The 24,704-nt window shown below is 42.8% G+C and overlaps 1 protein-coding gene across 6 annotated transcripts in view; it reads right to left on the bottom strand.

Moving 5' to 3' along the window:
* The window catches only part of DIP2B (disco interacting protein 2 homolog B), a 234,618-nt gene that overhangs the window by 113,727 nt on the left and 96,187 nt on the right, over nt 1–24,704 (bottom strand). For all 6 annotated transcript variants that reach the window (XR_007135806.1, XM_047786602.1, XM_047786601.1 and 3 more), the window contains exon 2: nt 8,985–9,056. Coding sequence is in view for 5 of the 6 variants with exons in the window: in XM_047786602.1 (XP_047642558.1) it covers nt 8,985–9,056 (72 nt within the window). In the remaining variant the exon portion in view is untranslated. The remainder of the gene's footprint in view (nt 1–8,984; nt 9,057–24,704) is intronic.

The raw sequence follows: 24,704 nt of genomic DNA, 5'->3' as shown, positions 1-24,704 counted from the left end.
TGACAGGTCTTATCTCGAAAAGGGCAGCAGGTAAGGGTGTGGGGGGAAAATAATGTGGAAACCTGGGCCAGGAAGGAATATATACAAGGAGACCAACACAATTCAACGAAGTAAAAGACAGGAGAACAAAGTCAAAGGATGAAAGAAGAGAAACAAACACACAAAGGTCACAAATGATCTGAAATATATGAAGACAGAATGGAATGTTTAAACCAGTGCCATCAAAGACAGAAACTGCAGTAAAGTCCTAAAGCCAAGGATGTGGGTCCAAGAGAAGATGCCACCGCTGAACGTCAAGGGCAATACTAAATAGTGTAGAGTTGCAACACCGAGCTCAGGCAGGGCTCTTTCTCAGACCCACCCAGCGGAAGGAGGCCTCTCAGTTTCAACACTTTATTCAGGCTGTTGTAGAGACCGTTTGATCACCTTGCTGGGGAACAGCCAGCAAATGAGGTACTGATGTCTTTGAGATCGTTCAGATGAACCGAAATGATCTTCGCCCAAGTTTTGAACAATCCTTGAGCAGAAATGTTAGGATAAAGAATTCTGATTAACCGTGGCAGAATGAACACAGCTCATTCTATCTCTCCCCACGCCTTCCTAAAATTCCACTAGAATGATAATGAAGGCTGCTGGCCGGTCAAGAAAACAATCAGTTTTCAGGAAGAGAGACGGCATCAAGAGTTACATCTAAAAACAGTAATAACCGGAGTTCCCGTTGTGGCTCAGTGGTTAACGAATCCGACTAAGAACCATGAGGTTGCGGGTTCGATCCCTGGCCTTGCTCAGTGGGTTAAGGATCCAGCGTTGCTGTGAGCTGTGGTGTAGGTCACAGCCGAGGCTCGGATCCCGAGTTGCTGCGGCTGTGGTGTAGGCCAGTGGCTACAGCTCTGATTAGACCCCTAGCCTGGGAACCTCCATATGCCGTGGGAGCGGCCCTAGAAATGGCCAAAAAAAGACAATAATAATAATAATAATAATAATAATAACGAAGATGGATTAATTGTGAAAAAAGAAATATAATCCTAGTACACCAAGTGACTTTGCTGTGAAGAATATTTACATAATCATAATAATACAAACACTGAACGCTGGTTTAACAGCAAAAAAAAAGCAATGTATTGAACACACACTCACGATGAGTATGAGACGGTGATGTGAGGGAAGGGGCAAAGGAGTGTGTGGTGTCCAGGCGGCTGGGGGAGAGATGCAAGAGAGAAAAAGTCTAAGCTTTCCTTGTAGGAAATGAATAAATAAATAAATAAATAAATAAAATTTCAATTTATAATAATAAACTGAAAACCAAAAAAAGTCAAGAAAGAGAGGTAAAATGTTACACAGAAATACAGAGGTAAATGCCCAAAGAAACCGTTAAAACAGCTGAAAGAATCTGTCTCTAGGGGAGAAGAGGACACTGCTTATTTTTGTTGTTGTTGCTATTACAAACCTCATAGTACTATTTGACTGTTTATAACCGACTCATTAATTTCATTTAAAAATAAAAATTAAACAAAAAAGAATGTTCCTGATTTTAAAGATCTTAAGAGTCGAGTAGGGGAATTTAGACAAATGTACAAACCATCATCTATGGAGCATTGTAATAATGCAACTCAGGAGTTCCTGCTGTGGCGCATAATCATAATTTTTTTTTTGGGTCTCTTTAGGGTCACACCGGCGGCATATGGAGGTTCCCCGGCTACGGGTCAAAATGGAGCTGCAGCAGCTGGCCTACACCACAGCCACAGCAATGCCAGATCTGAGCCCAGTGTGCCACCTACACCGCAGCTCACGGTAACGCCAGATCCTCAACCTACTGAGCGAGGCCAGGGATTGAACCTACGTCCTCATGGATACTAGTTAGATTTGTTTTAGATGAGCCACGACGGGAACTCCCATAATTCTTAAGAGTTAAGAATCTGACATCGGGGCTCAGGTCGCTGTGGAGGGACAGGTTCCATACCAGCCAGGGCAGTGGGTTAAAGCATCTGGCATTGCTGCAGCTGCGGCTCGAGTTCCAGCTGCCGCTCAGATTCAGTCCCTGGCTAGGCACTTCCATATGCCACAGGTGCTGCCACAAAAAGAAAAAAAAATGTAACTCAGATCATGGGAGTGAGCACTGTTTGTGATAGAGCTGGTCAAGCAAGATTTGTTTGTCTTAGTCCTAGCTGAGCAAACCCCTAGTAGATTGAGGGAGCAAGCCGGGGAGGGGGGGATCCCCAATTTGTCACGTCCAATGCTGGCTACTTCTTAGTGTCCCAACTGTACTCAGAACACAGAAAGCACTTAGTAAGTACGTGCCAACCTGAGGTTTTGTAAGCAACCTCTAGATCATCATAATACACTCTCTTCTATTAAAACTATTTGGAATTAATCAGTTACTTATATCTGAAGCATCTTAAAGATGAGACTACAGGATCAATCTGGAGAAGCTGGCTCCCTACACAAAATCTTCCACTTTACCCTAACTCCGAGAGTGGCCAAGAGGGACTCATTTACATAGGAGAACGTATGTAGTCTTAAAATTCAATTCTTTGGACCATGCCAAAACAGAGTTAATTTCTGGCCTCTTCTCCCTGCAAAGCTGCTAAGTGAGGCATGTGGGAAGCTTTAAATCCAGGCTCTAGTAGCTTCCAGCCACTGAAAGATATTCCTTTCGAGGAGCATATGGCTCAGAATGAAGAGATATGAACCTGCCATACCCTCATTTCTCTGATGCCTCTTATAGTGACAGCATCATGAGCAGTGAGTACGATTTTAACCTTTATCAAGATGTGAATTTTTCAGAGTTCCCCTTGTGGCTCAGAGGAAAGGAACCCTACTAGTATCCATGAAGATGTGGGTTCAACCCCTGGCCTTGCTCAGCAGGTTAAGGATCTGGTGCTACCGTGAGCTGTAGTGGAGGTCACAGACGCAGCTCAGATCCCGAGTTGCCTGGCTGTGGTGTTGGCCCACAGCCACAGCTCTGATTCAACCCCTGGCCTGGGAACGTCCAAATGCCGTGGGTTCAGCCTTAAAAAGGAAGGGAAAAAAAAAAAAAAAAAGAGTGAATTTTTCATACAGCATGGCCCTTAAATGCTGGGTAAGGTTTGGGTTTTGTTGATACTAAAGAAATGACAGGAGTTCCCACTGTGGCACAGTGGGTTAAGAATCCAACTGCAGGGGCTCAAGTCACTGTGGAGACACAGGTTCAATCTCCAGCCCTGCACAGTGGGTTAAAGAATCTGGCATTGCCACCGCTGAAGGGTAGGTCCCAGCTATGGCTTGGATTCAGTCCCGGGCCAGGGAACTTCCATATGCTATAGGTGTGGCCATTAAAAAAAAAAAAAAAAAAAAGGAAGGAAGGAAGAAAGAGGAAAAAAAAATCAGTTCTAATGATGGTAGGTTTAAGCAATTTTCAAGGGTAATTTTTGACACATCAGATTTTACACTGTGACTTTAGACTCTAACCCCTGTGATGACAGAAAATTAAACTGAACTTATTAACCAAAATTGTCCTTACTCAGTTTTCACCCAGTATTTTCTTCAAGCTTGTGTTCTCTTCCATATTTCCCCATTCTGTGTTACATTGTTAAATTTTTTTCTGAAGTCCTATTTTAAAGATTTATGTAACATTTGAGAAAAGAAATCTAAACATACATAAATATGCAACCCAAGATAACTCCAGATCAGTTCTGTACAGAAAATCATTCAGTAAATTTTTAGATAAGCTGTGTACAATTGTTCTAGTAATACAATGCTGCACACAGTATTATTTTTCCTTTCAAAAGAGATTAGTGGAGAGCAGGGAGGGGAGGAGGAAAAATTTTTTAAAAAAGAGATTATTGGAGAATATTACTTTACTTTTATATAAACTACACTCAAGGAGCCACCCTCACAATGAGGCACCTCGCAACTGGAGGAAATGAAATCTAACGAGGTAATAGAATTTGAAAAGGGTTGAATCCTTCTAGCAGGAAACTCCAACTAAATGTGTTAAAATGACTTTCATTTCATTTAATTCTAGACCAAGCATTATTATAATTCAGTTAGTTTAAAATCTGCATTAAATCAAACTAAATGCTTTCTTCAAAATCTACAAAGATATACTGGGTAAAAATGCCAAAGGCTAATCGCTTCATTTGCTACAGAATCTATATGATACAATCCAGCACTAAAAAAGAATCCACTTCTGGGGAAGACATGAATAGATTCAAGAACAAAGACGGACAAAGAAAGTGATAACCATGAATTGAGAGAATTTTTACCATTAAAAAACCCTCACTGGAGTTCCCATTGTGGCTCAGCGACAATGAATCTGATTGGCATCCATGAGGATGCAGGTTCGATTCCTGGCCTTGCTCAATGGGTTAAGGATCTGGTATTGTGGTGAGCTGTGGTGTAGGTCGCAGACATGGCTAGGATCTGGTATTGCTGTGGCTGTGGCTGTGGTCAGCAGCTGTAGCTCTGATTCAACCCCTAGCCTGGGAACTTCTATATGCCACAGGGGCAGCCGTAAAAAAAAAGGAAAAGAAACCCTCATTAAGGGAGTTCCCACTGTGGCTCAGTAATAACGAACCTGACTAGTATCCATGAGGATACAGGTTCAATCTGTGGCCCCACTCAGTGGGTTAAGTATCCGGCGTTGTTGTGAACTGTCGTGTAGGTCACAGACTCGGTTTGGATCCTGCATTGCTGTGGCTGTGGTGTATCGGCAGCTGCAGCTCCAATTTGACCCTCGCCTGGGAACTTCCATATGCCCCACGTGCCACCCTAAAAAGCAAAAACAAACAAACAAACCCTCATTAAAATATGTAACTACTGTAGGATGGACTTAAGAAAGAAGGAAACTGAACTAAGAGGAGGAAGTGAAACATACAAAAGAACAGTGAACAAAGAAAACATCTATTAACTACTATTAACTATTTAAAACAATAATAACCAATACATTGAGGGGTGTTTAGACAAGCTGGTACTAAAAATGCATTTGTTCTTAAAGTCTTTGTGTCATTTGGGAGGAGAATGAAGATTCTAATTGTGACTTGAATTTGAATAGTCATGTTCTCTGACTGTTCTACAGTCAAACTGAGAAATACTAACCTTAGTTAAAGAAGACAGAAAACCTAAGCATCCAACTTAGGAAATTTAGAAAAAGAACAAAAGACTAAAGAAAAAGAATGCAAGGAAAGAAATACATATAGGAGCCAAAAGTGATACATTAGAAAATAAAGACTTACTAAAAAAAAAGGCAACAAACCCAAAAGCTTGTTCTTTGAACAGACAAACTCCTGGAAAGACTGCTCAAGAGAAAAAAAGAGAAGAGATAAAAGTAAAATATATAAACAAAGCAAAGGCTTTAAAATAATGAGCATAGGACTGGCATACGCACGCTGAGGTATATGGAATGAGTGGCCAACAGGGGCCTTACTCTGTAGCACAGAGAACTCTACCCAATACTCTGTGATAATCTACCTGGAAAAGAATCTGAAAGAGAATAGGTGTGTGTGTATGCACAACTGAATCACTGTGCTGTACACCAGAAATTATCAAAACCTTGTAAACCAACTATATTTCAATAAAACTTTTAAAGATAAAAAGAAGAGAATACTGTGAATGCCATTAACAATAGATTTGAAAACTTATACAAAACAGCCAATTTCCTAGAAAATTTACGCTTACCAAACAAAACTGAGGAAAAAACATGAACTCGGTAACATGAACATGAACTCATGAAGAATAAAACAGAACTCGGTAACAGACAGGAAATGGGGAATGAAGGAGACGCTGAGATAACTTTTAAGTCTGTAATCTCTATTTAAGTGGACTTATAGATGTGAGTTCTATTCACTCAGACGGGCAAAACTGGGAGAGAAACCTGGGAGCATGTTGGATGTCATTTTTTTGTGTGAGTGTATATATGCTGTAGGGAGGGGTTGGTGCTGGTGAGAGGTGTGGTGTGGAGAAGTCATAAATTCAATGGATATGTCCACTATGTTGAAATGACAAACAGAGATGTTAAGAATGCAGTTGTATCTACAGTCAGGAGCTCAGGGTAGATCTGGGTTGAAGACACATATTTGGGAGTTACTTGTATTTAAGTGAAATAAAAGCCACAAGTATGGCTGAAAAGCTCTAGGAGACAGAGCATTGGTTCTCTGTACCACCAAGCTTAGCGTCACCTGCTAACTTAACGGAAATCAAACCCTTGGACCTGGACTGAACCTACTGAATCAGAAACACTGAGGGGAAGCCCACAGTCTATATATGAATAAGTCTCCCAGTGTTGCTGCGGTAGGCTCAAATTTGAGAACCACTGAAGTAGAGTGAGATGTCAGGAGGGCTTGGGGACTTGCCTTGAGAATTCTGCCGTATAACAGAGAGAAGGAGCCTGCAAAGATGTCAAGGAGCAACATGAAGAGAAGGGTTAGAACATGAGGAGAGTGTTTCAAAAGAAGTGTTTCAAGAGGTAGACTGGCAAATGCTACTGAGATATCACTTATGATAGCTTCAGAAGGGACTGGAGTGGGCTGAGAATTGAGAGAACAGGGACTGTAATAAGACAGTTCTGAGCAGTCGGATCACAAAGGGGAGACAGGGTAGAAATGGAAGCAGTTGAGAAGGGAGAGTTCTTTTGTTTCTGCTCTTTAATAGAACTGTGATGAGCATGATGAACTGCTGGGGGGAAGAATCTGGTTGAGAAGGAGTGATTTGTACAAGGGAGACGGGGAGCTGACAGCAACGGTATACGGAGGGGGCAAGGCAACTGTCCGCCTCAGCAGCAGATTTCCTCACTTACAGCATTTAGAATGGCTATCTTTGGTGACGAGAAAAAGCAGACCAACTTTTTGTAGGTTTTTACTACTGCTTTTAAAATTTCTGCAGACACTGCACCGCTTACTGCCTGCACTGGGGAGGCTCACCCCTTCTGTCTTGTCCTCGGTGTCACTAGATTATTAGTATAAGGTTTCTGAAAAGGGAGGAGGGGATGGGATCCAAGGCACAGGTGGAAGGACTGCCCTTGGCTAGGAGGGACAGACCACCTTTTCAATCAGAAGGAAGGAGGCAATAAACATGATGGGCAAAGATGTGGCGAGTCTGAAATATGATAGCAGGAAGCTAAAGGAGCTGTCATCAAGTGGCTTCTCAGGCCCCCAAGGGGTCCCAGGCAAGACCATTCCTTCTGTGAGATGCTATGTCGCATCCTCTTGGCCTGCTGCAATTAAACATCTGATTTGTCAAATTCACGCTTACTAAGCAACCTTCTGTGTGTGACCAAGCTCCTCTTGCAGGCCTGCTCATGGGGCAAGAATGTGCTGGCCACACAGACCTGAGTGTGTCTCAGTGGTTTCTCAGAGTAAACTGATAAACTGGCTTTTGAACATGATTTGGTTTCTATGTAGCCTGAATACAGATAACAGACCATGGTCCCCCAACCCCCCCCCCTTTTTTTTTTTTTGGCCATACCCATGGCACATGGAAGTTCCTGGGCCAGGGACTAAATCCGAGCCATAGCTGCGGCAACACCGGATCCTTTATAAGCCACTGTGCCAGACCAGGGCTTGAACCTGTGTCTCCACCTCAAACCATGCTGCTGCAGTCGTGTTCTTAACCCACTGTGCCACAGCAGGAACTCCCAGGGTCCTTTTTATAGTTACATTCCTTACGGAGTTATTTTCTCAGGATCTGACTGCTTTCACACAAAGTGACTACAGTAAATCTCTGGGCCCACAGAGGCAGGGCCAGGTCCATAATTAAGCAGCCAATCAGAAAACTCCCTGTCTCTGTCACACCCTGCTCAGCAAAAGCTGGCTTTTCATTAGCTGTCACCAGCCTGATTTCTACCTCTTTTCTCTCAAAATTCATTTCTACATCCATCTGTCAAGATATTTTAAATTGGTTACCACTGCATTAACTTACTAGTTTTTGCAGGGAGGAATTTCCAAGAAAAATGAAGGAAATAAAACAAAGACTTTAGTGAAGTCTATTGGTATACAACTATTATTCATTTATTTATTCCATTATTCATTCAACAAATATTTAGACACTACATACCCTGTGCAAGGCTTGATACCCAAACCCTGGGGGATCCAAAGTTCTTAAAGGATTTATAATCCAGAAATAAAAGCACAAAAATAGTCTGGGGGTGGGGGAGGGACAGGGAGGAGAAGATTGGTTGCAGGGGGGACATTAAAAATAAAAGAATAAATTCCTTACAATAAAGTGATTAAAGCAGAGACAGCTATCAAAGGAAATCCTGGATGCTGAGTAACTTTTAAAATATGATGACTTAGAAACAGACAGCCTTGCCTAGAGGCAAAGGTTCCAGCAATTCTTCTGGAATTAAGCACAAAAGTGACGACCTTCTGATATATATAAGGAACATGGCAGTCTCGTTGCAAAAGAAGTAAGTCAGGCTATGAAAAAATTTTAAAGGGTTTTTAAAATTTGTTTTTTAGGGTTCTTGTCCCCAATTCCTTACGTCTTCCAATCCATGGATTACCTTGCAACTAAATCCGTCCCTCCTCTTTTTCTTTCTTTCTTTTTTTTCGGCCGCTCCCGCAGCATGTAAAAGTTTCCGGGCTGGGGACTGAACCCAAGCCACAGCAGTGACCATGCTTTACTTGTGAGGCCACTCCCCTAGCAGGGAACTCCCCTCCTCATCTTTGCTCCTCTTCATCACAGTCTGTACTCAGGCATAAATAAGGCATCGTTTTTCCATGACCTGGAATTTTCTGCCACTGAATCACGTCAGCTATGCAGAGACACACTATCACCCAAGCTCTGTCTAAATGACGTGACGACCTTGGGTATTTAAAAAGTGCCTACCACACAGCAGATGCTCCATTAAGATTCAATTCCTCCTTTCTTTCCTTCTGTTTTTTTTCTCTTCCCTGGTGAGGAAGGGAGGGAAAAAAAACAGGAACCAACAAAAGAGACAGATCTCCCGTAAGACAGCATTCTTTGGTGTAAAAATACTGAAAAGGTTTAAACCACTTCTCATTGCCTACCTTGTGTCTGCGGGATGTAAGGAGACAGGAGTTTTGACCTTTTCTTTTCATATCCCTTCTGTGTGATGTCCCCTAAAATAGCAAGAACAGAAATAGGTTATGCATTATTCTTACTCTGTGGTTCACTGTAAAAATAAAATTAATTACAGAGCGTTACAGAATTACCACATAGAGAGTAGGGGAAAAAATGTATAGTTCTTTGCCAAGGATTTTGCTATGTGTGATTTCCCACAGGCTTGGAGCTGACTTCTGGTGGAAAATTGCAGGGCTTGTCCCTACACCAGCCTAGTAGAGCAATATGCTGCATTCCATGTCAGAGATTCCCGAGTTCCTAGGCACCCCTCGTTTCTGTGGTATTTGAGATATATCAAAATGGAATGCAGCAAGGCTGGCAGACAAATGAACTTCTCGCCAAGGTTTTAGTTTGACCAAATGAATGCAATTGATTTGGGAGGTATTCAATTACATTGCTGCATAGAGCCACATAAAATCAAAACTCTAGTTAAGGGGGAGAAGTCAAGGTTCAGGCACTGAGAAAGGATATTTGAAAGGCCCTTCCTGCACCTGAGGACCTGTGCTGGAACCTGGAGCTAAATCCCCATATCCCCTCCCCTTGATTCACTGGTTTGTCTTATTTTATACACATGTATGTCTTTTTCAAAAGGTTAAGTGAAAAAGTATACATAAAGTACACATACAATAAATGCAATAAGGATAAAACTGACGAATAGAGGAGAAACCGTGTAGCTGAAGAGTTCAAGAAATATGCTTGGTCCTAAAGAAAGGGCAGCAAATAGATGGGTAGAGAGCAGAGTTAAAAGGAACAGGAAGGGCAGGAGAACAAAAGGACATTCAAGGGACAGTGAGTAATCAAAGCTGGGGGAATAAATACATGTGGTGAGATGACTTGATAAAACACTGTTTTCAAAAAAGATTTTCTTTCAATTCAGAGAAAACTTTATTTAAAAGTCAAAATTGGAGTTCCCATCGTGGCTCAGCGGTTAATGAATCCGACTAGGAACCAGGAGGTTGCAGGTTCAATCCCTGGCCTTGCTTAGTGGGTTAAGGATCCGGCATTGCCGTGAGCTGTGGTGTAGGTTGCAGACGCGGCTCGGATCCCGTGTTGCTGTGGCTCTGGCGTAGGCCGGTGGCTACAGCTCTGATTAGACCCCTAGCCTGGGAACCTCCATATGCCGCAGAAGCGGCCCTAGAAATGGCAAAAAGACCAAAAAAAAAAAGAAAGAAAGTCAAAATTGCAGAGTTCCCCAGTGGCTCCGTGAGTTAAGGATCTGGTGTTGTCACTGCAGTGGCTTGGGTCACTGCTGTGGCGCAGGTTTGATCCCTGGGCTAGGAACTTCCACATGCTACAGGCTCAGCCAAAAAATAAGTAAAAATTTAGCATAAAAAGTAATTTATATATTCAAACCTACAACATTTATTACTTATTTTATAGTCAACCTTAGGGAAAAAGCCTACTTTGATGGACACAGAGATCTGAAATCCCGAGGGGTGAATGTCATCTATGTTGGCCTCAGCATCTGACTGATGGAGCGGATGGTGGATGGAAAGGCTTTAGCAGGGAAGTAACATTCGCAGATCACAGAGCACAGTAAGTCACTTTCTCCAAAGAAAACGGGATCAAGGGTAGAAGCCAGAGACACTAGTTCTTGCCCCAATGCCACTACAATCATCTGGGCAAGTTAATAACAGCTTATATTAAAGAGAGGGAGAGGGATGAAAAGCAGTGAGTAGATTCAGAGAGAGACTAGGGAGGAAGAGTGGATAGGATTTGATGACTGGTTCAGTGTGGGGTGGAGAAAACTTCTGGCCTGGCTTGACCAGGCAGTTACCATGATATTTTCTGACAGAGAAACACAGCAAAAAGTATGTGTTTGGGAGTTCCCTGATGCTCAGGGGTTAAGGATTCAGCATTGTCACTGAATCAGTTACTGGCTGTCACTGGCTCCAGTTACTGCTGTGGCAAAGGTTCAATCCCTGGTCAGGGAACTTCCGCATGTTGCACATATGGCAAAAAAAAAAAAAAAAAAAAGTGTTATGTTTGGAGTTTCTGTCGTGGCTCAGCAGTTAACAAACCCAACACTAGGATCCATGAGGATGCAGCTTCCATCCCTGGCCTCACTCAGTGGGTTAAGGATCCAGCATTGCTATGGCTGTGGCGTAGGCCAGCATCTGTAGCTCCAATTTGACCCCTAGCCTGGGAACTTCCATATGCCTCGGGTGTGGCCCTAAAAAGCAAAAAAGAAAAAAAGAAAAAAAAAGATATATGTTTGGTGGGTTGAAGAAGACAAAGAGTTGAGCTTAGGAAAGGCCTATGAGACATATAAGAAGAGATGTCCAATCAACAGCTGGCTACATGGATCTAGAACTTCAGAAAGAGATATAGCTTTGGCATGCTCAGGATACAGTTGAAAAATAAATTGACACAATCTCTGGAGTAATTTGGCAATTTCTATCAAAATTTTAATTCACCAACTGCACTTCTAAGAATTATTCAAAGACAAAACTCACAGAGGTACACAAAAATCAACACGAGAATATTCTCTGACCCATTCTTTGTAATGGAAAAACTGGAAGGGCTCTAGATGCTTATATTACAGACCATCTGTATCAGTGGCTTTCAACTAGGAATGACTCTTCCCTCCAGGGGACAACTGACCATGCATGTCTGGGGACATTTTCGTCACAACTAGAGGAAGGGGTGCTACTGGCACCTAAGGGATAGAGGGCAGGATGCTAAGCATCGTGCAACGCACAGGACAGGCCCCAGACAGGGAATCATCCAGTTCAAAATGTCAACAGTGTTGAGGATGAGAAACCCTGACCCACACAATATTATGCAACTGTTCCAAAACTACTGGCTCAGGAAGCTGCCTAAAATCTATTAAGGGTAAGAGGCAAGTTGCAGAACAGTGGGTATAACAGGATCTAATTTTGTAAGATAATTACATATATAGTAATAGGTATGTTTGCATATATAGAGAAAATAATCCAGAATGTTATATCTATACAATTTATTATTGGGGGAAATGAGATTATGGGGATTTTCATTTGTTTTATATACTTTAATAGAGTTTGATTTAAAAAAAAAAAAAAAAAAGCCAAGCCTGAATGACCTGCATAATCTAAACAATCAAGTTTTTTTTTTCTTGTTAAGAACGAATGGTTCAATAGACATATATTTGTTAACATGGTCACATTATAAAAGAAAGGAAAGAAGGCAGGATACTGAAGAGTTTACACAGTTTAGACACATTCAATTTTTAGAATAACAATATTTTAGACATACCTTATACATAAGAAGAATTCTGCATTTGTATACACCAAAATATTAACAGTGGTCAGCTATGGCTTGCAAGATTATAGGTTGGTTTTAGCTTGCTTTTTTTTTCATTTTTGCTTGCCTGTATTTTCTAATTTTTCTACAATGAGCATCCCTTATTTCAAGAAACAATAAACATTTTAAGACTGCAATCATGACTATTTAGTAGACCATACAGATTGAATCACAATGACCCTTCTTCATCTCTATTTTTCTAGTGAAATAAGAGAAACCCACAGTGCATTTTTGGAAATAAAAACCAAGCCTTGTCAAATTAGCAAACTAAAGAGTTTAGGTAATCCCTAACAGTGCAGAAAACTAACAGAGATGCAGGAGCCTATCAAGGAAACCTTCCTTAGAGACAGGAAATTATGTCTTTTATTGCAAAAGAATAAAGCATTCTCCTGTTCCATTTCCCACTCATAAGCTCCCCGACCTCCACTCCACTCCACACTCCACACACACACACACACACACACACACGCTCCCTACTCCCTGAAGGGCAGCACTGCTGGCTCAGAACACATCTGATAAAGTCAAAGGCCTTTAAAAGCTTTTTTCAGTGCTTAGAGGGCTCACTGACACTGTTCACTATAAAGCGTCGTGGGACAAACCGCTAGACTTGTTATCTTGAACATCAACTACCGACCATCTCGGGTTTCGAAACAAGTCAGTTAAGAGAATTTGGAGTTCCCGTCATGGCTCAGCGGAAACAAATCCAACCAGGAACCATGAGGTTTTGGGTTCGATCCCTGGCCTTGCTCAGTGGGTTGAGGATCCGGCATTGCCGTGAGCTGTGGTGTAGGTCGCAGACGCAGCTGGGATCCCATGTTGCTGTGGCTGTGGCACAGGCTGGCAGCTATAGCTCTGATTAGACCCCAGCCTGCGAACCTCCATATGCCTCGGGTGTGGCCCTAAAAAAAGGAAAAAAAAAAAAAAGAAAAAAATCAATTAAAAGAATCTAATTCAGCCATGCCAATTAGCTCCATTCATTCCATAAACAAGCAGATACTAAAGAGACCTAGGAGAAGACACTCTGCAAAGAGAAGTGAGGACTACAGTGATGTCACCTACAAATGTCCCCCTCCCTTTTCTCTGAGTACAAGACCCTGCTCAAAAGTCACCTCCTCTGTGACGCTGGCCACCACTTGATGGTCACTTCCTCCTGGTGCCCCTACAACTCTGCATACCCTTCCATGATGGCACTTAGCACATCACTGGTATTTTAATGATGTTTACACATCTGTGTCCCTACTACATTGTGCACTTGAAGGCAGCTACTGTGTCTTATTCATCTCTGTAGCCCGCCTACAGCCTGGCACGACAGACACTTGAATGAGTGGCTGGATGAATTGGTAAAATGAAGGCAGTGAGAGAACAATGAATCAGAAAGACATGCGTGCTCAGGTGGAAAACTGGAAATGGGAGAAAAAGAGATCTTTACGTCAGCAGAAGCTGGAACACCCAAGGAGAGCAATTTAGTGAACCAAAAGTTTACTGAAACCCGACAGCTAGACCTCAAAGGTGGCCAGAAAAGCAAGAGAGGAATAGTACATAAATCGCTGGGCACTAAGAGCGGAAGGGACTCCACCAGATAGCCAGAGAACAGGACTAGACAGAAAGAACTCGGTTATTTCACGTGACCGGATGTGTTACCCACACCGTTGTCACTGCCTCCTACAGCCTGTGCTCTCAGCATTCCCACCACCTGCAGTTAAGCACTTTTCACCGCACTAAAGCTGTGCTTTCTAAATTTGCCCAATTTTTAAGAATCATCTTAGGAACTTTGTAAAAATACAAATTCCCAGGCGCCTCCCATGAAGATTCTGAGTCACTAAGTCTGGATTGAGACCCAGATACCCGCATACTAACAGGTGCCTTCCAATGAGGCTTAAAAATCAGGAAGTTTGCAAACAGCCGCACTGAAGAATCCTGTCTGGAGTGTGCTGGGCGGTTCTGCTGACTTAAAGCCAGAAGGACACTAGAGGAGAAGGTTGTCTCGGCGACACGGCCTCCGGGGAGAACACGGAGCCTCCTGAGCTCACAGACACTAAGTCACACCACAGGCATTCTTACTCACAACAGATTTTTTGCCATCTGGCACATAAAATGAAAAGGAGTGCCATAACTATACCTGTATAAAATTTGCATTAAATGGCACAGAGCTAGGTTAAACCTGTTGTTCAAGTTTTTTGAGAACTAAACAAATATGGGGAGGATTAGCCTTTCCCTCCCACTAGGGTAACGTATTGCTCCACCCAAGAGAACACTTAGAAAAGTAGCCACCTCCTGGGGTCTGCAGCACCTGGCAGGTGTGAAGGCACCTAGCCTGATAAGACAGGGACCCAAGAGTCCAGCCCTAAGCCGTTGGAGACCCAAGGGCCCTGAGATGGTCTAGCTGCTTCAGCACCACCACATCTGACAGCTGATACCATACCTACCGAAGTTACATGTGGGGGGCGGAACAGAAAGGACATCCGTTCCCAACACCTCTCTTTGCCACCTGGGACCAATGAAAGCAGCCTGGCACAGGCGGCCCTCAGATCATCTCCAGACAGGCTGCCAGAGGGGCTGGAAGGGGGTGTGTGTGAGCCCCCCAGCCAACCTGAGCCTCTTAAAGGTCAGCAATGACAGGAGGAATAGTCCCACAGGTGGGTGAGCCGGTCGGGGAGTGTGTATTTACACTGGGGGGTGGCACCTTACTGTGGTTTGGAACCTAAGAGCTAAACACAGCCATGCCTGGAGCACAGACTTACCGCTTCTGGGCCATCTGACTCCAGACAAGTTGCCCTTACCTTCTTGATAAACCTTGGCTTCCATGTCTGCAAAATGGGGACTAATAATACCTACTTTGCAACATTCTTATTTGTGATTAAAAGTACTTAGCGTGGGCTCTGGGCTATCGAAAGTTCCAATATCCACAAACATTTACTGAAGCCTCCTTTGCTGGCTGGATGGGAGCAGGGGCGGGCAACTATGTTTAAAGAGAGGGGACAAGGCAAACAAGCACGACAAATACTCTACAGCCAAGAGCCATGGAGAGATGCACACCAAGTACAGCTTGGAGCCCAGAGGGAAGTGCCGTGCTCTCCCCCGGGTAGGGGAAGGAAAGCTGTACAGACTGGTGACGCTTGGTTTGGTTCTGGTCTTTCTCCCTGATATCAGAGCTGGGACTTGAACTCCTAATGGTGCAGCACTTAGTGGTTTACAGGTTTTCGGCTGCTGCCGGCTGGCTCTGTGTGGTATGGCCACGTCTCTCCCTCAGAAGAAGCAGGGCAATGCTAAGAAATTCCCGCAGACGAACTTGGGCAGCACCCTGAGCAACTCAGTGCTAAATAAACACAGGGTTTGGGTAATTCTGAAGGGTCACCAAGTCGTGTGGTTGTCTGATGTTGGTGGAATGGAGCACAGATTATAGCTCCAGCCATAAACGCTTTTTGCTCCAGAGGAAATAAAAAGGTATGTGCCACTGCAGCCCTGCCTCCAAGTCACACTTGTTCAGTGGACGGTGGCAATGGCTGGGGGGATTTGGAAGATGCCACAAAGAAAAAAAGAAACTCTGGATGACATGCAGAATGTCAAACAAAGATGAGTAAAACAGCATCCATGCCTTTAAGAAGTTCTAGGTCTACACAAAAGTTTACAATAAAAGTGACAGGTGCTACACTAGAGATTATGTACAAAGTCCTATGTAAGTGCCGAGGAAGAGGTGATAAAAATAATTATAATATTCAATAAGAATAAATAAGAAAATAACACCACTTCTCAAGAGCTTATGATGTATCAGCCTCTGTTCAAAAAGCCTCATAACAGTCTTATCAGGTGATACTACCATCATTCCCCTGTTACAGGTGAGGATACTGAGGCACAGGAAGTTTAAGCAACTTGTCCACAGTTATACCTAGTAAGTGCTATGATCAGGATTTGAACCCAGGCAGACCTGGCTCCAGGACCGCTCCTCTTAAACATGACACTACATTCATTTTCAGAGAGAAGCTCCGTTCCTGCCATGGTACAGTGCGTTAACAATCCCTAGGCAGTGGCTCGTGTCACTGAGGAGGTGTGGGTTCAATCCCTGGCCCAGCACCGTGGGTTAAAGGAACTGGCATTGCCACAGCTGCCGCATAAGTCACAGCTGTGGTTCAGATTCAATCCCTAGCCTGGGAACTTCCATATTCAGTGGGTGCAGCCATAAAATTAAAAAAGAGAGAGAGAAAGCTCCAAATTTGACTCCAGAAAGATTGGGAAGACTTCACAAAAGTTGCTGTTGGGTTGTGTCTTGAAGTGTGACGGTCAGGAGAGACAGACACTGAACCAAAGACAGAATTTCTCAAACCCATAGCTGTGAGAGTGGCATGCTTGGAGCGAAAAGCATATATGAAGGCTGTAAATTCAATCTCCAACGATCAGGATAAGACTCTGGCCCTACTGCTGCTCTGCGGGCCCAGCCAAAGGGGAAGAGCAACATGGGATCCTCAGATGCTTGAAATTTAGGGCTGATATTTACCTTATGGGTCATCAGTTTACTTTCCTCTTCACTAAATGCCGCTACATAACACAGCCTCATTCTAACTTTTCAAAATATTCTGATAATTCATTTAACCTACTCCCAAATCCTCTTCAGTAAACAGAAAAGGCATTACCTTTATGACAGAATGAGAAACTGAGAGATTAAGGATACACAGCTAGACCAGAATCTGGGTCTCCGGTGTTTTCTTACTGTGCTTTGTCCACTGTTTATTTGTAGGTGGCACCCAAATCAGATGCAATGAAAGTATAAAACTAACCTATTGTTCATAAAATGAACGACACAGGATAAATAATTTTTATGACTCGTTCCAAAATAGAGATGACTTTACAGAAGGCATTAAGCACCACCACCACCACCATCTGCCAGCAACAGGGCTCTAGGTAAATGTCTCTTTTAACCATTTTTTAAATGAGACAGTCAGAGCTCCTCCTGTTGTGACGCAATAGGAACGAATCCGACTAGGAAAAATGACGTTGCAGGTTCGATCCCTGGCCTTGCTCAGTTGAGGATCTGGCATTGCTGTGAGCTATGGTGTAGGTCAGACGTGGCTCAGATCCTATGTTGCTGTGGCTGTGGTGTAGGCCGGCTGCTACAGCTCTGATTAGACCCCTAGCCTGGAAACCTCCATATGCTGCAGGTGTGGCCCTAAAAAGACAAAAAAAAAAAAAAAAGACAGCCAACTGTGGAAACTGTCCAAGTAGAGTTAAACACACACACATAAACCAAAAACCAGTCAGCAAGATGTGATTACACATCATTACTAAATATTCAGCTAAGGGAGAATGTGGCCTCTCTGTTTTGTTAAGGAGTAACCGTGAGGGAAGAAATGAGAGACTGAGAAGAAAAGGTTCTAGAGTCATCACCTTCCAATCTATACCTGTTTCTAAAACCTATTCTCTCTTCGACATGCAAATCTTAGCTCAGGAAGGTAGTACATGTTGGCTATGACTAGAGATGGGGTGTAGAGGAGTTTCTGTCATGGCTCAGAGGAAACGAATCTGACTAGTATCCACGAGGATGCAGGTTTGATCCCTGGCCTCGTTCAGCGGGTTAAGGATCCGGCATTGCCGTGAGTTGTGGTTTGGGTCACAGACACAGCTCGGATCCCATGTTGCTCTGCCTGTGGTGTAGGCCAGCAATTACAGCTCCAATTTGACCCCTAGCCTGGGAACCTCCATATATTGCAAGTGCTGCCCTAAAGAGACAAAAAGAGAGAGAAAGACAGGGAGTAGGACTGGGGTTATGTCTGTTCATACATTAGGGAGGTAAGTAGATACAGAAAAAGAGCCAAAATATAGCTGAGAATGTGAATGAGGTCCATCTTAGCAACACTGAAAAAGGCAGAGGATTTGGATCGTATGCAGGAGACAGTGGCTCGAAGACAAAGATTTTCTATTATTAAATTTTATCAAGTTCTCCTTATAATGACAATTCCATTCAATGAGCTACCTGTACCAGCCACCCACCCTCCCAACATCCTCCTTCCAGAGGTTATGTATGAAGGCTCAGAAACACACAAAATAAAGGCTCATAATCACAGAAAACAATGGCCTCACCTTTTAAACCAGACACAGGGCATTTGAGCCTCTGTCTTTCACTACCTATTTTTCTTGCTATATCTGAACTAAAAGTGGCCAAGAGGACTCCAAATAATTTGAAACCTTCAATTATTTTTAAAACTCTCTTAAGTTTCTTTCTACACATAGAAAGAACTAATCTTATGTTGGATAGAGGGTGAAAAGGTACAATGTTTTTTCACAGTTTAGCCAGAAATAAACCTCTGTTAAAATACTTCAATCTGCTGAAAGATGAGAATTTTTATTTTATCTAATTTTTCTTTTGGAAAAACAATCCGTGATTCTAAAAGCCTTCGACTGGTAGCCTATCAAAGCTATAGTCTTCTCTTCTTTTAACTCAATTTCGCAATCTTACAAAAGAGTCTCAAGGGAATTTAACTTCAGGACATTCAAATTTTTCCATTCTCAATAGATGTCCTCTCACCTCATTTAGGACAATAACTAGACATTTTCCACATCAAGAACTTGAGAATAAGCCCAGACTGCTTTCTCTCCCCAGACTCAAATCATCGAATTGTTTTGGCTGCACCGTACTGTTTTCTAGGTCAAATATATATGACTTCTGACAGATGGTATTTCACCTAAGGCACCAAGCAAGTTCAAACAAATAAAAAGCAACAGAGTTAAAACACTTGAAACACACTGAGAAACCCAACTCTAAATCTAGCTGCATCATCAGGCAGCTGGCTAAACTAATCCATCTAATGCAAAAGGTATGTTCATTTGCCCACTAGAAAAACTATGTCTGCAAATAGGAAATCTGCTATACGAATGATCTGAATGTTTAACCGGAACAGAAGGAACCCAGGGGGCGGTTCAGCCGGTAGAAAAAGCACAGGACCTAGCATGAGGCAGACCTGGATCTGGGTCTGGACCCTGAATCTGCCTTTTACTGGCTCCTTGACAAGTTACTGAACAACTCTGCCTTAGTTTCATAATAGGTAAAACTGGAATAACTCCTACCTTAGGTGCTCATACTGAGTGCTGAAAGAGAGAATGCAGGCAGAAGTCCCTGGCACACAGCACACATTCGACTAGTTTTAGCTGACACCACCCCAGCCCCACCCTTAAGTCCTAACATTAACTTTATCTTTAAAAGGGTTATTTAGAAAATTCTGGGTTGATAGAATTTTAAAACATTTTTAAAAGGAGAGAGTGCATTAAGTGTCTCTGAAGACACATCATGGTGTAGATTTCAAGTCTAAAAGAGGGAAAACTGACATCAAAGAGGAGGTACAAATATCCAAACCAGAAATAAGCAGAGATTAGTTCAAATGAATACATGCAAACATATGTAAATAAAACAGTGTCATCATGCACAAAACAGGATTACACACATCTGATTATGGATATATATATATATATATATATATTTTTTTTTTTTTGCTTTTTCGGGCCACACCGTGGCATATGGAGCTTCCCAGGCTAGGGGTTTAACTGGAGCTAGAGCTGCTGGCCTGTGCCACAGCCACAGCAACAATGGGTCCTTAATCCACTGAGCGGAGGCCAGGGATCAAACCCACAACCTCATGGTTCCTAGTTGGATTCATTTCTGCCGTGCCAAGACAGGAACTCCTGACTATGGATATTTTAATTGAGGGCTAAAGCCGCAAATGTCTGGGGCGGGGGGCGTCAAGAAAAGAAAGGTAATTTTCTTTACAGCTTCTTCATTTACCTGACTTTTAATTTTTCTCAGAAAATTAGGAAATGCTTTCTTACAAAAACAGCCAGGTATATTCAGTTACTCTGCCTTTATTCTAGCACCCACTAGAATAATTTTTAAAAACTAGGCAATAAGTAATAACATCCCTACTATTCATTGAATCTGAATTAAACAATGCATGGTGCCAGGCATTCTTGAGCAACGGTGCAGATAAAATTAACAACGGATCAAAAATCTCTTTGATCCTCTTGCAAGTACAGCAATAGTGTGAAAATTTTTAAGAGAGGAAGAATTTTGTTGGTCGCAATCCATGGTGCTCTGGAAACCAAATGAGCACAGGGGAAAAAACATAAGTTGTGCCACTGCTATGGAATACGGATCATAAAATAATCGGCTTGTTGGATCTCAGATTCCAGGTGTCAGGAGACCTCCTTCTTTTCCTCCTTATTTTGCTCCAAACTAGTGCTCTGATCTGGGGCAAGCCATTATACCGCTCTGATTCTGTTTCCATACAAGTAGGAATGAGGATCAAATGAGCGCTAAAGCGGCTTTTCGTCAATGTTTGATGAATGCCACTTGCTTGGCACCGCTGTGTGTGGCAGTCAAACCCAAGGGAAGGTATATAATAGGAACAGGACAGATGAGATCTGGGAACGAAATAATATATTCTCACCATCAGTGCAGGAGGTGGGAGCTGAAAGCTGCTTGGGTGTGAATGATATCAGCAGAGGGAACAAGTGTGAGAAGAGAAGAAGGCCAGAAAAGGAATCCTGGAGAAAACTAACATTTAAAGAATGAGCAGAGGAAAGAAAGAGATGATACTGGGATGCAGCAAGGAGACCAGGAGGAAACAGGGGGAGGAGGTAGGAGGAGGGTGAGGGAAAGTGAGAAGGAGATGAGGAGGAATGTATACTGTCACAAATGTAAAATCAGAATCGAAAAATATCTTTTGGATCTGGTGGCTAGATCGTCAGTAGCCCAGTTAAGAACAGTTTTAAAGGAATAGTGAAAAAGAAGGCAGATTATTTAGAGTACTAAAGAGTGGATAAGGAGTAAAATGCAATTAACTTTTTTTTTCCTTTCAGTATGTTTTGTTATAAAGTGAGATATGGGTAGCACCTCCAGACAGCTACAGAGTCAAGGAGAGTGAGCCTTTTTTTTCTTTTCCTTAAGATGGACAAATTTATATACTACAGAGAAAGAGCTATTAGAAAGAGGGTGAAACACAGATTCAACAAATACTAAGAACTTCCTACCTACAAAGCACCACTCTAGAGGCACAGAAGAGGACAGACATGGTCCCAAAATGCAGGGTCATGGTCATGAAGTAAACCACATTCTCTTCCAGCACAGAGAGGCATTCCCCAAACAATTACACAATGAATGGCTTAGTTACACACTTGATAAGGGCTGCACACTGCTCGGCGCAACCCTGGACCTGACCTAGTCTGGGCAGCTGCAGAAGGCTGTTTTGAGGAAGTGACATTTAAGCTGAGATGTTTCAAAAAAAAAAAAAGATATTAAAATATTTTGAAAATGAAACAGGAGCTGGGGGCAGGGGCAGTGGGCCTGCAGTAGGTACTAAGTGCATCCTTGACGGGGATGGGTCTGGGAGGGAGCGGCCAAAAGTCAGAGCAGCCAACTGGGAGAGATGAGACTAGGGAGGCAGCAGGAGCCCAGATCCCCCCAGATCCTGCAGGGGCCTGAGACCATGCACAGGACTAGAAATTCTATTATAAATGAGACAGAAAGTCTTTGAAGGACTTTAAACAGGAGAACAATGTGATCAAACAGAGCCAAGGAACAAGGTAACTGATAAGGACTGAAGTTCCTGAGAAGATTAGAAGGAACAGAACCAGAGCTGGGGACAGGGATCCGTCATAGTGGGTCAGCCTTTGCTGGGAATGTGGTCTGTGTCCTGGATCTGCAAGTGCTTCTTGGGTGTGGAAACGATTGACCCTCAGCCCTGGGGCTGCTTGGCAGAGCTTAGAGGAGGTGGGAACTCTGGGGCAGTCACCTCACGCAGGCAAACACTGTATTGAACAAATATCATTTTCTGTGTGTATAAAAGATTGGAAGCGCTGTAGGGCTTTAATGATAGCTCTTTCTCTAAGAAAACAGATAAGGATGGATAAGCATCAGTTGAGGGAGCGCTGGGGGCGGGGCAGGAGACAGGGAGCTCGGTCTGATGACCTCTGAATTTCTTTTTGTGTAGGAGACAAAGTGAAGGTGTTTGATCTATTTCCCCCCCACCCACCCCCACCCCCGCTTTGATTTAGTACTTATCTCATACCAGGTACCATTCATCAAAATACTCACATGTATTGACTCACTTAACCTTCAAAACAATCACATGGGGTGGTATTATTATTAGTCCCAGTTTTCAAGTGACAAAATGAGGCACAGGGAGATTAAGTCACGTGCACAAGGACATACTCCTGTGAGAGAGTCAGCTTCAAACTAAATGGTCTGGCTCCAGGGTCCTAGTTCTTAACTAGTCAACGCTGATTCTCCAAGGCTCTTTGCTGAGAGGGACCATAGAGCTGGAAGAGGGTTTTAGGAAAGATAGTGAGTTGCCACTAGAATAGGAGGTACGTGCTCTGCCAGTTGTGTCTGAAAATGTTAACCTCTCTAAGCCTCAAGTTTCCTCAACTGTAAAACAAAGATAGTAGAATCCACATGTTGTTATGAGGACTAAAGAGATAATACGTGCAAAGTTCCTAGCTCAGGGGAAGCACTTAATGACCTCTGCTACTCTAATGGCAAAGGGAGTTAACTAAAGACATGAGGGTGTGGCAGATTCTGCCAAGGGTCCGAGGGTCCAGGAAACAGGAGAACAGAACTTTTAGTGGCACCAATTTCCAGCTTTGTGATTTTCTCCAGTAATCTCTGGGAGAAGGCTGGTGGTTTGAATAATTTAGAGCTGGAGTTGTTTAACAGGAAAGGGAAAGGAGGATGATGGGATCCAGGCTAGCAGGTATTTACTGATTAACAATCAATCAATAATAAATATTTGTCAAATAAATGATTTGCAAAACTCTCAACCTAACTTAGACAACTTTTTAAAGTTTCTGTGGGAAAAGGACTTGATTCATCTTGGGATGGGAGAACACATAACCCTCAAGAAAGAATTGGATTCCAAAAGGAAAAAGTGCTTAAAGGAACTGGGGAAGGGAGATGAGGAAGATATACAAAGGTTCCCTGCTAGGCTAACTCTCCTGGTCCCATACCCGCTTTTCTTTTCTCACTTTGAACCTACTAAAGACAACTAAACAAAACCTATTAAAGACAAAAGCCGAGAAAAAAAAGTGATAAAGAGCCCTGAAGATGAGCTCATGCTGAAGAGAAAACACTGAAAATTGGAATTTTCTTGGGCATTCCTCCTAAAAGACCTGGGGTCCGGACAGAGACTATAAATGAAGCCTTGATTGTGGATGGTGCACGGATCCGCTCTGGGGGACTTGCCGACATGGAAGCTGAGGAGGGGATCAGGTCTGGTCGAAGAGTGACAGAAGGGATGGGTTACTAGGGCAACAGGCTGAGGAGGGGAGAAGGAGAGGATAAAGCTATCTAAGGAAGAAACAGGAGTTCCTAAATCCAGCCGGGTCCACCCTGAATCAGACTTTCATAAAAAACAGCCAGATGCTGCTGCGAGTTCCTCTTTTACCGTGGCAAAATTTAAAATAACTAGCTGGTGGTCATTATTTTTAAAGATTAAATAAAAATAACTCACACCCCTCAATGCAGCCTCAGCAAAAAGAATGAATGTTAAATGTTAATAATACTCTTAGGAATTGAGGCTCCCTAAGCAAGCAAATAAAAATAAAAATAAAAAATGATTTTGCAGCTATACAATTTGCAGCAGAAAGCTGTCCTGGAGCTGATATTTTTAGCAGGTAAGAAAGGAGAGTGAAAGAAAGATCCAGGATAAACTGCTTAAGGATTCTTACAAATGCCTTATAATATTTTTTCTTTTTTTTCCGGCTGCACCTGTGGCATGTGGAAGTTTCCGGGCTAAGGGTCGAATCCGAGCTGCAGCTGTGACCTAAGCCACAGTAGGGCCTGATCCTTAACCCACTGAGTGAGTCCAGGGATCGAACCCATTTCCTCACAGAGACAACTACAGCTTCTTAAACTGACTGAGCCAAAAATGCCACAATGGGAACTACACAAATGACCTGTAATTTTGTATAGACTATTCACCAATGTTTAGGAGCTATAACTTTTGGTTTGGCTGATATAGAATGGGTTTTTTTCTGTGTGTGTGTGTGTGTGTGTGTTAGTGTGTGTGTCTTGTTCCCCTAGAGATACTTAAGTCTCTAATACCACTACTAGAAAATCTACTTCTTTCCTGCAGTTTCACTTGGAGAAAAAAAACAACAAATTCCTTCCTAAAATAGCAAAGACAACAATACAAGGAATAATACTTTAGAGTCTGCACAGATATTTCCTGTACTTCACTCAATGTACTAATCACAATCAAAATTAGGAATTAAAAGGAAAAAAACACCACTACTGCCACTTACCCACAATGACAACAAAACACCCAGTAGACACACCTAACCTCACCCCACTAAACAACAACAAAACACTGCTTGCCACATATCTA

The sequence above is a fragment of the Phacochoerus africanus genome, chromosome 7, assembly GCF_016906955.1.
Source record: "Phacochoerus africanus isolate WHEZ1 chromosome 7, ROS_Pafr_v1, whole genome shotgun sequence".
Classification (NCBI taxonomy): domain Eukaryota; kingdom Metazoa; phylum Chordata; class Mammalia; order Artiodactyla; family Suidae; genus Phacochoerus; species Phacochoerus africanus.
Note: the sequence above shows the minus strand (reverse complement) of the source record. Positions and strands in the feature narration are given on the sequence as shown.